This window comes from Benincasa hispida, chromosome 11 (genome assembly GCF_027475165.1).
Source record: "Benincasa hispida cultivar pf3 chromosome 11, pf3_genome.v1.1, whole genome shotgun sequence".
Classification (NCBI taxonomy): domain Eukaryota; kingdom Viridiplantae; phylum Streptophyta; class Magnoliopsida; order Cucurbitales; family Cucurbitaceae; genus Benincasa; species Benincasa hispida.
In genome coordinates this window covers 80,079,975-80,095,743 of record NC_143488.1, presented here as the reverse complement: position 1 = coordinate 80,095,743, position 15,769 = coordinate 80,079,975, and the positions used below count along the sequence as shown (strand labels likewise).

The 15,769-nt window shown below is 32.2% G+C and overlaps 2 protein-coding genes across 2 annotated transcripts; both read right to left on the bottom strand.

The window, feature by feature from the left end:
- Positions 1-1,538: 1,538 nt before the first annotated feature.
- On the bottom strand, positions 1,539-5,339 carry LOC120091026 (putative glycosyltransferase STELLO2). Its single transcript, XM_039048813.2, has 3 exons — positions 3,256-5,339; positions 2,534-2,660; positions 1,539-2,272 (listed from the first exon to the last, which is right to left on the bottom strand). Exons 1-3 carry the CDS (start codon positions 4,941-4,943, stop codon positions 1,805-1,807), a joined length of 2,283 nt encoding a protein of 760 aa, XP_038904741.1. The 5' UTR covers positions 4,944-5,339; the 3' UTR covers positions 1,539-1,804.
- A 6,823-nt stretch (positions 5,340-12,162) lies between these two features.
- On the bottom strand, positions 12,163-14,612 carry LOC120092183 (small ribosomal subunit protein uS5x-like). Its single transcript, XM_039050416.2, has 2 exons — positions 13,791-14,612; positions 12,163-12,546 (listed from the first exon to the last, which is right to left on the bottom strand). Exons 1-2 carry the CDS (start codon positions 14,436-14,438, stop codon positions 12,385-12,387), a joined length of 810 nt encoding a protein of 269 aa, XP_038906344.1. The 5' UTR covers positions 14,439-14,612; the 3' UTR covers positions 12,163-12,384.
- Positions 14,613-15,769: the final 1,157 nt, after the last annotated feature.

Here is a 15,769-nt window from a genome sequence, read left to right as displayed (position 1 = left end):
CCCAATATACGAACTTTCATTCTCATCCCAATCACCTCCATATTGAATAAGTAGACATTTTTCTGTCATCTTACAAAGCGAGATAACATTTGTCATTAAGTTATACAAGCAATTGAAGTGTACTCTCACTCTCTCTTAATCTCGCTCTCTTTCTTACTCTCGCTCTCTCTCTTACTCTCGCTCTCTCTCTTAATCTCACTCTCTCTCTTACTCTCGCTCTCTCTCACTCTCGTTCTATCTCTCACTCTCTCTCTCCCAATACAAAATTTCATAATGCTACATTTCTAGAAATGAAAAAGACTCAAAATAATGAAACACCATTCTGAAAAACCTGTTCCGTTCTGAAAAGGCCTTTTCTTGGAAATCGCCATTCAAAAAATCTTCGTTCAACAAAACACCATCGAAAATCAAAGAAGTAATCACCGTTGAAATGAAGTTTAGAGTTTAAAGAAATCGTCATTGTATTGTATTTAGGTATTATTGATTTGAGGCTTCGGTCATAAAAATTGTCAAATCATTCGTACACTAACGAGCAATCACATCAAACCAAGGGATTTCAAGCGAGAGCGAGAGTGATTAACCAGACGAGAGTGAGACTTATAACGTGAGGCATTTGTGAGGGCAATTTACGTAATTTTGTATGGCGATAATGTCAGTAGAAGGTCAATTGACATTATTTTTTTAAAATGGGTCATTTGACATTTTTTACTCAAAAAATGGGTCACCCGTACAAATTTCTCCTGAAGTATTTAGTGCAGCTTTTTAGACTTTAAGGTCATGTTTTGTAACTATTTGGTTTTTTGTTTTTTGTTTTTGAAAATTAAGCTTATAGACACCGCTTTCACCTCAAAATTTCTTCATTTGTTATCTACCTTTTATCAATTGTTTAAAAAATCAAGGCAAATTTTGAAAACTAAAAAAAATAGCTTTTAAAAACTTTTTTTTAATTTTTGGAATTTAACTAAGAATTCAATCTTTGTAATTAAGAAATATACAAATCATTGGTAGAAATTGGGAAAAATAAACTTATTTTCAAACACCAAAAATTAAAAATTAAAAATTAAAAAAAAAATTACCAAATAGGGCCTACATAATCTGCTTTTATGATTATTATTTTTGTTTTGAAACTTTTTATTCAATAATTCTCACCCATCTTTATTTGAATAAAAGGTGGATTACAATTTTTTTTTAAAATTTTGAAAAGCTTTTCTTTCTTTCTTTTTTTGATAAATGAACAACAATTAAACCACTATATTTTTTGCAAAAATATGGTTAAATAAAATGACTTTTGAGTCACCAACATCCACTATTAGAAGGAATTTCTTCACTTACCGCCGGCTCTTATTCCTCTTATTCAAAAAAAAAATAAAAAATAAAAAATAAAAAATTATAATGACCTCAAAATATTTTTTTCAAAAGAGGAAGAAATTAAAAAAAAAAAAAGTATATATTTTCTTCATTTTTCTTTAAAAATGAAAAACAATAACCTAAAAATGAGAACATTACAGAGCAGACTGAGAGACCTATCTGCATCAATGTGCAACCAATACAATTTCCTGTTCATATACTTATGGAACAAAAGAACTAGTTGAATACAATTTCTTTCTTACAACAAATGGTGAGAACACACAAACTCTACAAAAAAGTGTTGGGGAGGGGGGATGGATCAATGAAATGAATTTTTCTTCACTCTGAAGCAAAAAGAGAAGAAAAATAGCAGTTTGGTATAACAGTTTGCTTAGTATACATGTTTCCCCCTAACTCCCAAGGTATCAAAGTCTCTTTTCTTTTTTCTTTTATCCTCTCAAACTAACTCTGCTAGAAGTGGATCACCTTCTGCCATTATTCTGACCAACTTGATGAAATCTTGTTCACTTGACACATTCCATGGGTGAACAGCAGGAACATGAACAGAGTACATAGTTGACGAATTTGTAGCAGGTGGTTTTTCTCTGTAATTCATTGTACTCAATACTGGATCAAAGTTTTGAACCGAATCCATTGCCGTAAAGAACAAGGGGATTGCAACCTTGTGATGGACTTCTAGATCACCCACTAAACCATGAAGGTCAAGAAAGTCTGCTACAAAGCGTCGAGGAATGTAAAAGACCTCAGAACTGCATATCGTGAGACTATTCTCACTTGCTACAGATTGTTTATGACTCACTTGGAAATGAACTGGCATCATGCTAACTATCTTCTTTACCATGTTTGATTGTTTCGTAAACCAATCTGAGCTTTCAACTGACACAGTAGTCCAAGATTTGGGTACCTGATTTCATAGGATATAATGAGAGACTAGAGAGAGAGCTAAATATTTTTTCACTAGGATCAACAAGCATTCAAGCAGTTAATTTTTGTTTAGTGTGTTAAAAGACATTTCCCCGTGTTTTTTTCTTTCCTATTTTCTACTAATTTACCACCCAAAATTTCAACCTCGCGAAAAAGAGTAAGTTGGTGACGTCTTAAAGACAAAAATTGCAAATAAAGGACACTGCTAAACAATAGTTCAGCTGAATATAGCTCAAGTTACCTTATCAGTTATCCAGAGTTTTGATTTGTCCGCTTGTAGCAGATTCCAATAGTTAAGAATTGTATCGTCTTGCAGGAATAAAAACCCTTCTGCGCCACTATATGTATCAAAAACTTTCGGCAGGTACCTATGAACATATGTAACAAAATATTTAGAAGAAAATATAATTTCGAAAGCTTAATTAACTGGAGTGAGTAGCTAGCAGAAGACTATTTGAGAATGCAGGATGAAACAGAACGCATTCTCATTCTATGACAGCCAACCATTCCAAGTTTGCAACAATAAAAATTGAAAGTTGTGCAGCAATGATTCTCAATTGAAATGTTGTGATTGATAATAAACTCGTCTCAACGTATACAGTTTCAATCCTAATGCCGAATGACAATCATCAAGGAAGAAAATAAAGCTATCAACAACTTTTTCAATGAGTTCAATTTTTTTAACGCAAACTAAAAGCTTAGTTCTGAACTCGGAAACCTTACAATGTTATCATATTCGTGGAACACTTATAATTTACCTTTATATTCTAGGCAGCATGAGAAGAAATATTCTTTTATATACCAAAAGAAAAAGTAATAATTAATGGCAAAACTGAATGGATTTCTATTCTACAAACCAACACACAGGAGAACTCACAATATAGTCTGTCAACCAAATTAGAATTTACGTAGGCATTAAACTCAAACAAACTTGTCAATCATGTTTTTGAGAAAGTGACTTACTTGTATGCATGGTCCAATCTGCCTTCTTCCACTACAAGATCTGAATTTTTGGTCTCTGAAAGAATTATCACCGTCTTGAATATCCTCCCATATAGCAACCTCCACTCCAGGGCAGTTCGTTCAACAGGGCCGTTACAAAACATGATGAGCACAACATTTCCAAAAAACTTTCTCCATCTGATCAAGTTCCCTATCTCATAACTCACCGTCCCAGTTTCCTCAACCCCAAGGTGTATGGACGGTAATTTCTGTGGAACAAACTCCTTCCGATCCCCATGACCAATAGTTGCTCGTGGACGATCCAATTCCAGAGACATTAGCCTTGGCTGCTGGTACCCAACAGCAATTAAATCTTGCAGCCAAGCTGCTGTAAATTTCACATCCATCTCAGTCCAAAACCCTTCCTCTGCCATTACAAAACTCAACTCCAAAATCTTCTCAAACAGCCTATGTTTACTTGATCTCCATGAATTCAAAAACTTAACTAAACGACCCACATTCACATGTAGATCTCTTTCTTCTGAAAATGGGTATGCTTCAATCTTATCGTATCGGTGAACGGTTGGAGGATAAACTACAACATAACCACCAATTTCCCACAGGAGCCTCTGGCCCCAGTATCCTCTCAAGATATCAGAAGCCATTGTGCTAATGGAAACAGGAAGCATTAAAGCCCAGAAGGCTGAGGTATGATAAAGTGTATTGAAGGAGTTAATAGGAACCATCATACCCTGTGGCAATGCCACTTTTGGAGCACGTTCATCAAATCTAATATCAAAAGCTTCCAATCCAGATTTTCGAGTGAAGTAAAATACCGAATCAACATCAGGAAGACCATTGGAAATTCCCTGTTGAATGAACTGCTTTCCCCCAAAAATTTCAGTATAAAATTCTTCATGAGCAATTTCACCCACATTTTCCAGTGGCAAGCCCCTAGGCCAAACTGATCTTTGCCCAAAATGAATGTAAGGATTAACAACAGTTCTATTGGGGTTTTCATGGCTATACTGTAATATGATCTCCTGCCTCGCTCCCTCTCCCACCAATTCTACATCGAAATGTTTGCCTAAATCTCCACCAATCACCTCCCCTCGATCATCCACATCGAAGATCTTCTTCGCGCCATGTTGAATGGCAAAGAGATACCCAACAGTTTTCCTCACGAAAGAATCATATGGAAGGAATTCAACCACACGAAACCCTAATTTAGACTGTTCTTCTAAGGAAAGATAAATCGCACCTTTAAGAGCCCAATCCGCCGGCGTCAATGAATTGCCTATCGCCAACACCTGCCAACCCTTCATTTTCACTAGCTTCCGCAGTGAATCACTGGGATAATTAGACACCGAGACGACGATCCATTGCTCGGAGCGAAATTCCGTATAAGAATTGGCTGGGATCGACGCGATCGAATTCCAATCAATTTTAGGGAATTGAATCTTCTCTAAAGCCGCTGTCTGCGATTGGAAGCAAAGAAGGGCGGCGCTATCCCCGACATTGCGGAGGAAAAATACGGCGGCGACGGTAACGATCAGGAGCAAAATCGTCACTACTCTGTAGACGTTGTCGGATAACCAAGTTGAGAAATCAAGGCTTTTAGACTCGGAAAAGCGATGCGAATGGAGAGTAGGCAGAGTTCTGATCTGGGTTTTGGGGGATTTAGGCGTTGAACGTTCTTGGACCAACATTGGATCCGCAAAATTGAGAACCCCGGCCACACAGTACTCTGTTCTTCCTGGATTATCAGAGAGCTCTTCAATGGCTTCCGTGGATTGAAAAGTGAGTTGCAGGTGGAAATTGAAGATCTAGAAATGAGATTTCTTCTTCTTCTTCGTCTTCTTCTTCTATGGAGAAGAAAGGAAAGTGATCGAAGGAGCGATTGTTGCTGAGCTGAGGACAATCTGTAATGGAAATTCGAATTGTCTATGTGTTGTATTTTGAAAGCAGTGGTTGCCGACAAGCATATAGCGGATTTCTTCAACTTCAATTCTAACAACTCTGCTTTCTTTCTAGTTTGGTGGGAAGGGACTCTCAAGTCTCTCACACTCCACTTGAGTCCTCATCTTTTATTTTCAGACAAATAAGGGACGAAATTGCAAATTTTGTTACTTTAACACCTTTCCAAAAATTTCTATTTGGTCCTTATAATACTAATTTTTTCAATTTGACCCTCTAAGTTAATCAAACCTCACAAATTGTTCCTGTCGTTACTATATTGACACGATTTCTATAGGAAATTCCAAGTTTACTAGGTTGGAAATAGGGGTGAGCTTGATAGACTAAAAAATTGAGTCGATCGATCAATCGAAGTGGTCGGTCAAAGTGATCGGTCGAAGAAAAAAGGTGTCAATTTGGAAATTTTCCAAATCGGAAAATTTCAAACAAATAATAATAATAAAACCAACCAAACCGACCGACTTTTACTCCTCGATGGTCAAGGTCGTTTTGAATTTTTACTAAATCTTAATCAACCATGGCCATTTCAGTGGCAGTTTGGTCGAAAAACTAACTCCAACCGACTAATGTTTACCCCTATTTAGAAATAGTAGAGTTCTCGGAAGATGAGACATAGGAGATAGTTGAGGAATAATTTTATTGATCTCTGAGATTTAAATAAGTGTAGAAACAAGTCAATCAAAATACTATTCAACTAGTTAAGGTGTTTAGTTTTGACAAAAAAGTTAGAGGATTGAATCTTCACTCACATTGAAATAAACAAATGGTAGAATCCAACAAATCTTAAAATTATTCAAGCCATATTTAAACTAAACCTAAATCAAAAGGTCTAAATTGAAGTTTATAAAATTTTAGAGATCTATTTGACATTATGTCAAAACTACATAGGCCAAATTTATAATTAAAAAAAATCACTTGTCTTTTCCGTGTGTGAAGTTATAAGCCGGTATCTATTTATTTTTTTCAAACTTAAAAGTTTCAATTGCAGATTTAGTTCCAACAACGGATGCATTGAATGTGATTAATCTCCTATCCAGAATAAAGTCCTTGATAGCAGAAATCATGGTCTTCATCGAGGATATTATTTTTGTTGGGAACCTTGTTAATAATTCTCTCTCTCTATTGTAACTTTTCTAGAGAGCAGATAAAAATGCTCATGTTATTGTTGCTTTGACATTCTCTCTTTGTTGTTCTTTGATCTGGAAAGAGGTTTTTCTCGATAATATCCTTCCTTTTAGATGTGAAAAGTAGTTGATGTGATTGCTTTATTCCTTGTTTGTCATAAAAAAAAAATGGTAGATTTAGTTATTGTTACCATTATTGTTTTTATTAGAGTTTGATTTTAATAAGTCATTCAATATGAATAGACATGTTAATTAGAGTCATTTATGATCATTTGGCATTATGTGACATTAGGAAATAGAAAAGGGGACAAAATTAGGGCAAGGAAGCCAAAAAAATTAAAGTACCCATATGAGTATAGTTGATTGACATTTATTCATTTATTAAAGTTGGGAATTTAAATTTTCATGCTTCACATTTGTTATTAAAAACTAAATTTAAAAAAAAAAAAAATCTTTTGATCTCTATATTTTGAGTCTAGTTTTCACTTAATCTCTAATTTTCAGATGTTAAGAAACGTTTGGGTAAGAAGTTGAGTTGTGAAGTCGGAAAAGTTGTGAACTTTTGAAGCTCACGATGTAAAGACTTAATAAGATATAAAATTAATATTTTTTAGTCGTGGAGACTATAAACTTGTTGAACAAAATAAGAAGTAGAGTTGTTCACTCCTCTCCAACTCCGTGAAACAAAAGCCCCTAAAAGAATTAATTATTTTATATCAAATAATTAGAATAAAAGATAACACCAAAAAGACTAATGACCCATTTGGATTGACTTAAGAGAAAAATGGTTTTCAAAAAACTCATATTTATTTAAACACTTTTGATAAAAACTGATTAAAATACACTTGAAGAGTTATTTCGAATGGTTATCAAACATTCCAATTTATTCCAAAATTGCTTATTTTTTAAATTAAACACTTAAACATGTATTCCAAGCAAACCATAAAAGTGAGCTTTAGTGAAATATTAGATGTAAAAATACAAATGATTGAAACTTGGAGGAAACAAGTAACATTTTATATACTTGGGACCAAATGAAAAGGAAATGAAAATTAAAAATTAAAAATACAATATTTTGAAACCCAATAACTATATAAAAACTACGACTTAAAACTCAAGACCAAATAGTACCTTGTTCGGGAAAAAAGAGACCAACTAGGCCCCTTTGGTAAATATTTCCTTTTTCTTTTTGAAAATTATGTCTTTTTTCTCTAATTTTTTTTTATAATAGTTTATATATTTATTAAGTATAATAGTTGAATTCTTATCTAAATTTTAAATATAAATACGAATTTTTTAAAATTATTATTTCTTAGTTTTTATAATTTGACTTGATTAAAATAAATAGAAAAATTACATATAGATTTAATTAAAAAACCAACAATAACTTTGGCTTATTAACTTTGTGTTGTCATTTCGTGTCAAATCAACTTGTCACTTCAACATCTAAATAATTGGTGTTAATATAAAGAACTTGCTATGATCAGAACCAAAAGTTAAGAGAGACATAATTCAAAATTTCAAAGTTAAGGACACTGACTAAATTTATAATTTAATAACGATTATCGTGATTATTAATTTAATTAATTTCTTTTTCTCGTTTAAACTTTTAAATATTCTATTCAACCTCTTTTATTATATTTATAAAAATATTTTAAATTGACCAAGAACTTAGTTCGATTGACATTCATACGTATTGACTATTAAAAAGTTTGTGGTTCAAATACTTTAGATCTATTTATATTATATTTTATACATATATATTTTAAAATAAAAGGTTGGGACAAAATATTTTAAAGTTAAAAAAAAGGAAATAAATATTAAGCCTAAATATTATTATCTTATGGTTGAATTAGTTGGTTAGCATATTTATATATACACCTGATTTGGTTATTCTCAATGCATGTGGTACTTCCCTCAAACAGCAACTTTTTTATATTTTAGATTTGTTTTTAGTTCTCTAACTTTTCTTCACCAACTAATTATTTCAATTTTCAACTAACATCTAACTCTTTATTTATTACATAGTAAAAGGTCATATTTTAAGTCTAATTATCTTTTTATCTTGTTTATTTTAGTTTAATCATTTTAATTTTTCACTAATTATTTATGAAACATTAGAATAGATATTCAAACATTTGAATTTATCAAAAGTTCGGACGGTTTCAAATCTTAATAATAAATCTATTTCATATGATTTTAAATTAATGTCCACTAAGAAATTCTTATAAATAGAAAAATCACAAGAATATTTACATTTTATAATAAAAGAAATATTATCTAATTATATAAATTTATTTACACAAAAACCATCTTATTCTAAAATTTCTATTAAATAATGTAAAGTAATGACAAGAATCATGGCTGAATGTTAATATTTAAAATGATTAAAATGATTAAAATACAACAAGAGCTCATTAAAATTGAAATGTAAACAAAAATTTCAAAACATAATTTTGGTTTAAAAATATAGGTTGAAATAGTAGTTTCTATACTCTAATTTTTGGAAAATATCCATTTATATCCCTAAATTTTTATAATTGTATCAATTTGTACTTTCTCTAAATTTTATTCGACCAATATCCTATGAAACTTAATAATTTGAGTCAATTGAACGTCTAAATTTTTATAAGTCAATCAATTTGAATCATTCAATGTAATTATCTTTGAAAATTATCTATAGTAAATTAATACACTTATAAAAATTCAGGGTTCAAATTAATACAATTATTAGTTCAAAGTTTTAATTGTTACAATCTTAAAGTAAGGAATAAATTGATATTTATCCTAATATTTTTTATATGACTCCTATTATATGGTCAAATTTCTCAATACACGATTGAATAATATATCTAATATTGATAGTTTTCTTTTGCGACACATTTCTTTAGTGCTAACTTATCTACTCTCGGCCAAAAATGATTCAAATCTCTCAATTCCTATTGTACTAAAAAAAACTTATCTCTACTCTCTACTAGATCTTAAAAAATGTGGCATATATTCAAATGAAAACATATCTAGTAAGACGATTGGAAACTTTAAGAGGGTATATGGAGTATTGAGTTGGTTATTATAGTTTGTAGTTATTATAATAGTCTGTAGGTTATAATAGTTTGTATTTTGGATGTAAACTATTGTAATCTAGTTAGGAAATAATAAACACTGTAACAAATAACGATGAGCAACAATAAATAAACATTATAATAAAAAAAAATTAAAATAATTACACTGTAGCTGATTGTAGGTTATAATAGTTGAAAATGTCAACTAAGTGCAAACTATACTCTTCCGAATCGAATCGGTACGGGTTTTCGAGTTATGGGGCAGTCAATGGAACATTGGTAGGCATTGGTTGGAGACATCCTTTGGAAGTAGAGAGGTATTGAGTTTGTGTCTGTCGGATGAGAAAGATTTGGAGGGCCAAAGAGGCAAAGGGAGGAGTTGTTGGGAAGTCATTGTCATGTGAAAGTGAAACTCAAACGTAATCAACAAGTTTACTTCTATGACTTGTGAGGGATAATTTATAACAAACTTGCCTTCTCTTTTAAGATAACATTTGTTGATATTTTTCTTCTTTTCTAGTTAAAACATTTTAAAGTTAGACCACGTTTAGACGGTAATCCATTAATAGTAATGTAAAAAGTGGACTCCAGTTATTCTTGTTGTTGTTTATCTGTTTTCCATAATCATAATGAGATGTGGGACTTGTCTTGAAATTCGAATCAAATCGAGTAATCTAATTGAGGAATGAAGCGTGCTGAATTGGATTACGGTTGAAAATTACGTGGGAGCCACATTTATTGTTACCGTTATTGTCACTATTATAGTTACTATTATTGTTAGGGTCAAGTAGTAACGATAACAGTAACAATAACAATAAAATGTGACAAATTCATAATTTAAGATAAATGCGATCAAAAGCAATCAAATTACATTTGTGATTCAGGTCTATTACAATTCATCCAACAATGAAATCTTGTTCTGATTACACCAATTTTCACTACGGTTTTGTAAACTTGACCCTATCTATTTGTTGGTTTTTATAATACTTTCGAATTTGGAGCAAGTTTCAATTATGTCCCTAAACTTTAGAAATTTTCATTTTTATCTTTGAAATGTGAACTTTGTTTCAACAATATATTTGAAAAGTTTCTTTTCCATTGAAATCGGATGGAAATTGAGACAAATTTGAAAGTATGTGATATCATTTATAACATTATTCATGTAAATTGACGAGATAATTGATGTACAAAAATTGATTATATAAATGAGTTTCACGATATCTTTTGGGATGAAATAAATGTTAATCACGACTCAATTTTCTATATAATTGAATGTTAACAACACTTTGCATCTACTAATTTTTACATAAAAGCTATCACGTCCATTTTTACCCTTTAGTTTAACAAATTTTTTTAATAATTTCAAAGAAAAGAATAAAAAATGAAATTTTACAAAGTAGAGCCATAGTTGAAATATATTTTAACGGTTAAAAGATATTTTGACCAATCTACGTAAAAATTAATAAACATCGGTTTTACTTGATTTTTCTTTTTTTTTCTTTTACTTCAAATGAGGTATTCAAAATCAAATGTATTAGCCATTAATTTTTTTTTATATTAATATGCATTTCGTAGTGAAAACAATAATAACTAAAATTTCTATTAAAATATTTGATTGTTCTGGTGTAGTTGAAAAGTTAGGGTGGTTAAATTCAATATATAAATAAATACAATTACATATATTAAAATAAACCAAGCTGAAAAGTACAGATTTTAACCATTCAATAGGTTTCGATTATGTAATACTATCGATTTAAAAAAATATAAGAATTCTCTTTCCTTATTTTGCCAAACATATATTTCTCAAATTTTAAAAAATAAACTTAAATATAAATTTACCCCATGAAAATAATTTGTATCTATTTAAATATTACATAAAAAATTATTATAATTTTCGAAACAAAAAAATTTCGATATATTACATAAAAAATTATTTAATAAGTCCCTGGATTTTTAAATTTATAACTATCTAGTCTATATCTTTAAAACACATCTTTTAGATTTTAAAGTTTCAATTTTATGCCTAATAAATCGTTGAAATTATAATTATGTCTAACAAAATATTTTATTAAAAAAAAATCAGAAAAACTAAATTGAGACCAAGACCCTTGTAATAAAAAAAATGCAAATTGATTGACAAGCAAAATGTAAATATTGTTACTATTACCATTTTAAAAATTATAAATTTGTCACATTTATAAGTTTAAGTAAACATGATTAGAAACGATTCAATTATGTTTGCAATCAAGGTTCATTACGACTGATCTATCAATCAATCCCATTTTGATTATACCAATTTTCATTACAAATCGATAAACTTTGACAGAAAAAATGTTCAAAAAAGTTCGATCAAACATCAAAGCGGCACAAATATCAAGTATTCCTGCTTCACCACAAGCTCAGGGAGATGAAACCACATCAGAAAGAAAGAAAGCGTATAAAAATTCAATTGAAATCAAATCCCAAAAGGCGAACTAGGGCACAACATTCAAGCACAAATGTATCAGACAAATCTTCCTAAACTCACCACTAATAATAAAGTTCAAATCACCATTGCACAGACTAAAACATGAGAAAACGACTCATTTGTTCAAAAACTATTGTCAATGAAAGATATATTTCAACAGTAAAAATTGCACAATTGGGATAAAACTTGATAATCTCCCTTCCTAATTTAACTACATCATTTATGTAATCTTAACTGCAACCAAAAACCCACAAAAGCATATGCGCAACAAAAAGAAATTTATGAGGGGACCATAAGAAAAAACAAAATAGTAAAAAAATTCTAAACAGCATCAAAAGGTGGTGACTAAATTACAGTCAAAATTCAAAATTTGTGAAAAGGCAAAAGGCAAAAGGCAAAAGTACCCTTCGAAGTAACATAGCTCAACACGGGAAGAAAATAATATGGAACCTTTCTCATATAAGAAAGGTTAACATATCCCCATAATTGAAAGAAGAAAAGAAAGATGTATAAACTAAGTTCAAGCAGTAACCCTGTCAGGATCTTCCAACAACAATGCCTTGACAGTGGGTTTGGCCAATAAATCTGTGTGCTCTTGGAATGGGGATTTAGTGAAGCGTGTCTCCCTCCAAAATTCAGGTGTTAAGAAGCCGTACGTTTTCAGTAGGCAGTCAAATGTTGCCTGAAATGGCAAAAAAGGGGAAGAAATAAGACCCACAAAATACGACTCATAAGCAATACAGATCCTATTACCAACAAGAAAATAGCTACAAATCAATATGAATTGAGACCAAAAACCAAGGAGCACTTTCTAAATGGAAATAGGATTTCACTGTCATGAGCAACCAACAATGATACAACATTGTGTGATAGTAGATAAATGAACAGCAACTACATACAGCCAAACAAGATTACTGTATAAAAAGTCCAAAACGACCGATCCTGAAATTCAAGTCAAACATCCCATCTAAAATGAAATTTATCATCAAATTCTTAAGGATAAAATAGTCCCCCTAAACTTCTTAAAATTAAGGTTAAATTACAAATTCGGTCCTTGAGGCTGGAAAAAAAAAAGTAGAATTTAGTCCATATGATTTGATAAAATATGGATTAGGACTATTTAGAAATATTTCATCAAACCATAAGGATTACTTATAAGGTTCTATCAAACCAAAAGGACTAAATTCACAAACTTTTAAAAACATACGGACTAAATTCTAACTGTCTCCAAAACATAAGGACCAAATTTGCAATTCAGCCAAAAATAATATAGCCCCTAACTATTTTCTTCTTCTAAATTTTGTTTTGATCTCTCAACTTTCAAAAATTCACTTAGTCCTTGTTAAACTAGTACTTAAATTTATGATAATATCACACAAAATCATGCCACTATAATATGTATGTATGTGTGTGTATATATATATGTATGTGTGTGTGTATATATATATATATAGCAGAGAGTGAATTTCACAGTTCATCTTCATGAAGGACAAAAAAATGTAAGTTCTTAGACAATGTAACAATGAATGCAACATAACATAATAATGCAAGTCAATAGAAACATTTCAGTACTGGTGGACAACTTTGAAGGTAGAAAACAGCACACGCTACATCAAAACTTAGCCAACTCCTCTAATTAGCATGCTTTGAAGTTGGTGAAAAATACTCAAGGATGTAACAGGATTAAATTTGATTATCTGAACTGAAAACAAATCCAATACTTTAAACTACATTTCCTAAGGCTCATTTCCATCCTGATCAAGCTTTCCAAACGAACGGGCTAGGACAGATACAGCAATTGAACAACTAATTGTTACTATTCATAATGGTAAAGCACACCAAAAATCAAAATCAATATATTACCCGTAGAACAAAGCCAAAATCTTAACTAAATGGAATAGAGTAACCATTCAAGTTAGGTCAAACCTTAACGAAGTTTCCAAGAGTTTTAGTTGATCCCCTAGAAGATGTAAACACGTCCTCAATCCCAGCAAACTGCAAGACCTTTTTGGGCACTCTAGCCGCCACAATACCAGCTCCTCGCGGCGCCGGAACCATCCGGACGGTAACGGATCCACATTTTCCAGTAACTTTACACGGCACTGTATGTGGCTTACCAATCTTGTTACCCCAATACCCTCTTCTCACAGGGATCACAGACAACTTAGCCAAAATAATCGAACCACGAATCGCTGTAGCAACTTCTTTGCTACACTTAACTCCCAAACCCACATGGCCATTACCATCGCCGACGACGACGAACGCCTTGAAACGGGTCCTTTGTCCGGCACGGGTCTGCTTCTGGACTGGCATAATCTTCATAACCTCGTCCTTGAGGCTAGGGCCAATAAGGGTATCAACGATCTGATGCTCCTTAATGGGGAGAGAATGGAGATAGATCTGCTCCAAGGACTGGATCTTTCCCTCTTTCACGAGACGGCCTAGCTTAGTGACTGGAACCCATTTCTCTTCTTCGTCGCGTCGACCGGCACGGCGGCGACCTCCACGTCCGCGGTCACCTCCGCCACGGCCTCTGCCGCCGAAGCCTCGTCCAAATCCGCCGCGCTCCGCCATGTTCAGGTAAAGGGGATAAAAGAGGAAGAGATGCAACAGGAAATATGAGGCGTTGGACAAGAATCTGAGATGATTGACGGAGAGAGGAACTTATATGAGAAGATTGTGAGGGAAGGGGAGCTAGGGCTTCTGAGATAGCTAGAGTTTTGGATTGGGCGGTTTTTGGTGGGCCGGAGTTATAATTTGGTAACCCGACCGATTTTGATTACAAAATACTTGTGTAAATTAATGTTTATAAGTAACTATTTTTTCTTTTTAATCTATTTCTTGGATTAATTTTCATTGGTAAAAAATAAAATAATTTCATAAATAATGAACATGAACATCATTCATTTTTAAAAAATTGTTCAAAATAATCCCAAAAATAGCATGCTTTCTGAATACTCATTAGAATGGTTTTTCTCGAGCCTTCTCGGATGAGATCGAGCCTCAGATTGGATTTGAAACGTTATGAATTCAAATTATCCAGTTGTTTGAAAGAATGAAAATACCCTTACTTTAAAAACCTTCCATATACACTGAAATCATTTCAACTTCTCACCTCGTCCGAGTTATCCCTGATTTTGCTTTGAAATTTTCCTCTCCATGGTTATTGCATCCTGAAGCTTCCTTATTGTAGAGATATTCAATATTTCCTTCGTTTAGTCTATTATTTCATCTTAAACTAGAGTTTGACTAGGGTTTTAGAGTCTATATGAAATATATGAGAAATCTAGGTTGGATATTATCTTTCTTTCAATATATAGTCTCTTTTTGTGTATATTGTCTGTTATTGATGATTTCCTGAATACTTCATCCTATTTCGATTGAAATCTGTTTGAATCTCGACCGATATTCGATGAAGTGAGACTGAGATCGTTTGAATGTGTCTTGAGATTGGGTGGATGACCATTGAGTTACACGATCTTGGGGTAAATGTGGCCCGAGAACTTATACAGAGCATGACCAAGCCCTAATCTCGTGGCACACTAGTGTAATTGGCCCGGGTTTTTCATAATTAGCACACTATCTCAAACAAGTTTTGTTGGATTGTATCAACAACAACGGAAGCACAAGGATCATCTAAATACTCAAATTCACTAATGTTGGCAAAATATAAAGCATGCTTTTGTAGAAACAAGTGAGTTTCAAGACATACCTCTTGTAGAACTTCTTCAAAGCTCCTTCACCAGCTGCTATCTTCTCCAAATCTTATTGTAGACCACCTCAAGATCTACTCCACTATTCTCTTGGTGCTCTAGATTGAGCTGTGAGACTCAAAACAAGCTTGAATCAAGGGTAGAAGGAGAAATGCTCACTGCAAAAAACTAATTGAAGAACTCTTTCTTCAA